At 41.7% G+C, this 3,047-nt stretch overlaps 1 protein-coding gene across 1 annotated transcript in view; it reads right to left on the reverse strand. All coding sequences in view use genetic code 11, as the record gives it.

The window, feature by feature from the left end:
* EGR_09282 (hypothetical protein) overlaps positions 1-1,509 on the reverse strand; it is a gene marked incomplete at both ends in the record, with an annotated part of 7,552 nt that extends 6,043 nt beyond the window's left edge. The window contains 2 exons of the mRNA XM_024498531.1: positions 1,121-1,262; positions 1,426-1,509. Coding sequence (XP_024347075.1) covers positions 1,121-1,262; positions 1,426-1,509 — 226 coding nt within the window. The remainder of the gene's footprint in view (positions 1-1,120; positions 1,263-1,425) is intronic.
* Between the last annotated feature and the right edge of the window lie 1,538 nt (positions 1,510-3,047).

A 3,047-nucleotide genomic window follows, 5' to 3' on the forward strand; every position in this document is an offset into this window, starting at 1 on the left:
TGTATCATCGCATCAACACCCTCCACCCTTCAGTCTAGACGGTCTTGTCTTCAGCATTTCGACGCGTGTTGCAGAGGGTGCTGAGGCGTGTCTTCGCTGTGAGTACTTCCTTTGACCACAGGCCAACCACTGTTTCACAATGATTATCTCCTTTGTGGAGGAGGTCAGTCCGACCAGGACAGAAGTTGCGGTGGCAGCATCCACGCGATTTCGGTACCCTGGCAATCTTCGGGAAGCTCATAAAAGGTCTGGTAAAGTGGTGAATGTAAGCCTCAATATTGCCTTTGTGGACCCATCACCCACCGTCTTTAATCGACCAATGGTGTGAACTTGGTGCGATTATGAATGCGCGGAGGCCTTGTCATTAAGCAGAAAAATTAGAGGCTTGTCAAAAGCGTACTCTTACAGCATGAAGAATTATTGACAACAATGATAACCCACTGGACTTCCATTTTAAGTGCGAAATAGTGAAGTATGTTATAAACGAATGGTGTGGTCCTGCAGTGGTGGCTTTTCAAATGAATAAGGAAAATAAAGCAACAGCTTCTTAATGCACCTAAGTTTGATGTCTAGGGCCAATCCCAGTTTAATGCCCACATCACTTACAGCCACATCCTTTCTAGAAAACAATTTCTACACCATCGGTGAGAGGTGCCAGGGGTATATCTGTCTCATCCGAAGACGAAGGAAGACAAAATACTCGGGCAGAATATATATTCAGCGCAGAGATGGTGCTGGGCTATCGGCATGGCCCAAAAGGCCAGCCCACCCAGCGAGGTAAAAGGGGCTAATTCATGGTACAAAAGTGGCGCCTCATTAACATCGAAGGATAAACCACTATGGTATTGCATAATATATGAATACACAAAATAGTCCTAATGGGCTGTGTTGTTTCAAATCAGCACACCAAACATGCCGTGGTTGCTTCTAGATAATCGCTCACAAACTAGTCAGTTAGAACCAAATATAAAGCGGCCAAATCGCGGCTAATTTATTTTCTTAGATGCATAATTTAAATTACATATCTTTTATTAGGTCGGCAAATTTCCTTCTACTTCGTTAAACGATTCGTAAATAAGTGTCTTAGACCCAAGTAAGTAAACATCATCCACACTATTACAGTTGTTGACGAATTGATAGTTAACTAAAAGCATAGACAACTTAGTGGTTTCATATTCAATTTTGCAAATTTCTATCACCCTCAAGTTATAAAATAATAGGCTTCTGTTGCTCATTTCAACAACCAATTCTACTTTCTGAACCTAAGTAAGCAATGACTGACGAAAATAAAAACTAAGAGGTGCATTTTAGATGTCATTGATGGCTGATTCAGGCATTTAAGAAGACAATTTGTTAAAATTTTCGCGGAAGCATAAAAGCACTGACAAATAATCAGTCGCTTAGCAGTAGTCCCTCCAATTTAACCCCTTGTGCACAATTTCTCCTCTCATTCACTAAAATGCAGTTAAATGCAAGAGGATTCCGCACGTGATTATCAATTTTTGCCATCACATTGTAGTGGTATCGTGGAAAACCAATTCACTTGCAACGTTGACAACCTGCCGTGTTATGTGGGGCAAGAAGTTGACATGATCAATCTAGGCAATGATTAAGGTGAATGCACACCCAAACACTCACGTGGCCAGTGCACGAGGGTAGGTTAGTGATGTGTATGTGACACAGGATGAAGAAGTGTGCACGTGCTTCACACTGTGCATTTCTCGCCTTTCCGTAATTTCACGACGTCTCATAACACAGGCTGTATTCATCACCAACTGAAAGAGGTGGGTTAAGAGATACCGTGCAATATCGGTCTTGTGGTTGGGCATCAATAAAGTGATGCCTTAGTGAGGAGTATTACAACACCCTCTACTGATTTCATCCATCGAGACAGGCGAGTAATACATCACTATAAAGACAGGCTGTATCATTTCTGCACTTCAAAGCAGCATGAACCGTTTGCACATTTGTTCCTTTTTACCACAATACACACTAAAATAGATGTAAAAGAAAGCGGAGTTCCGTTAAAGAGATCCAGTTAGCAGGAAGGCATCGTCGCTGATCAAACTCAGTTGAAAATGGGGGGAAAGGAATAGGCTTTACAAGCTTTGTGTTTCATCATGTCCTATAATATTAGAGATGACAATGGTTAATACATTTATGGGAATGCATAAAGCACAAGAAAATCTCGGTTAGTTGGGTGATGTGTACGTTAAGCTCAGAAAGTATACCTTGATCACAGGTCATTCACCTCGATACAGAAAGCGACAAATAAAGCAATGTTACAGCATCTGCCTCATATCTCTAGCTATGGAAGAGATTGCATCATTGACAGGCGATTCGCACCATGGTGCATGTGATTGGTCAAAATAAGTAACGAATGCACTTTTCTCCCAAACTCAAAACTACGGCAGTTCCACAGAACGAATCGTTTTGTCACCGATTTACCATTCGTTCCTTGAGCAGCACACTCGGTCGTAAGCAGCGACGATGCGTCTTTGATACAGTGCAAAGGTACAGACGACATTTTCTGATTAATTCCATCTGTCACAAAGACTTGTGGGACGAAGTAAATAGTCCTTACCATGCTTGAGCTCAATGGCGAAAGCTGGAAACGTTGTCAGTCCGACTTGTACAGATCAGACGAATTGTTTACCCGCATTCTTTAAGGGGGAGAAGGCGCGACAATTCCTACACAAAATAGAATACCTACGCATAACACATCAATTTCACATTATCCTGCAATTAATTCGTGCATGATTTGCACCTGCCATTTGCCACAAGCCATAATTCAAAGCATTTGTGTGAGTTAAAAAGAAGTTCACGAAATCATGAAGGTGGCAAAACCTTGTTCTAAACTGATTCACAGTCACCTCTTTGCCCTCCATGCACAAAACGGGTCTCAGTGTTAGTCAGATGACTACATTTCAGTTGTGCAAAGTGTTGCAAGTCTTACTGAGGCAACCTTCAAAGAAATGAGCACATGATTTAAATGATGGCTAAATCTTTATTTGTGCAAGAGAGGCAAAGCACTGCAAAAAATTGCC

The sequence above is a fragment of the Echinococcus granulosus genome (genome assembly GCF_000524195.1).
Source record: "Echinococcus granulosus chromosome Unknown EG_S00140, whole genome shotgun sequence".
Classification (NCBI taxonomy): Eukaryota; Metazoa; Platyhelminthes; class Cestoda; order Cyclophyllidea; family Taeniidae; genus Echinococcus; species Echinococcus granulosus.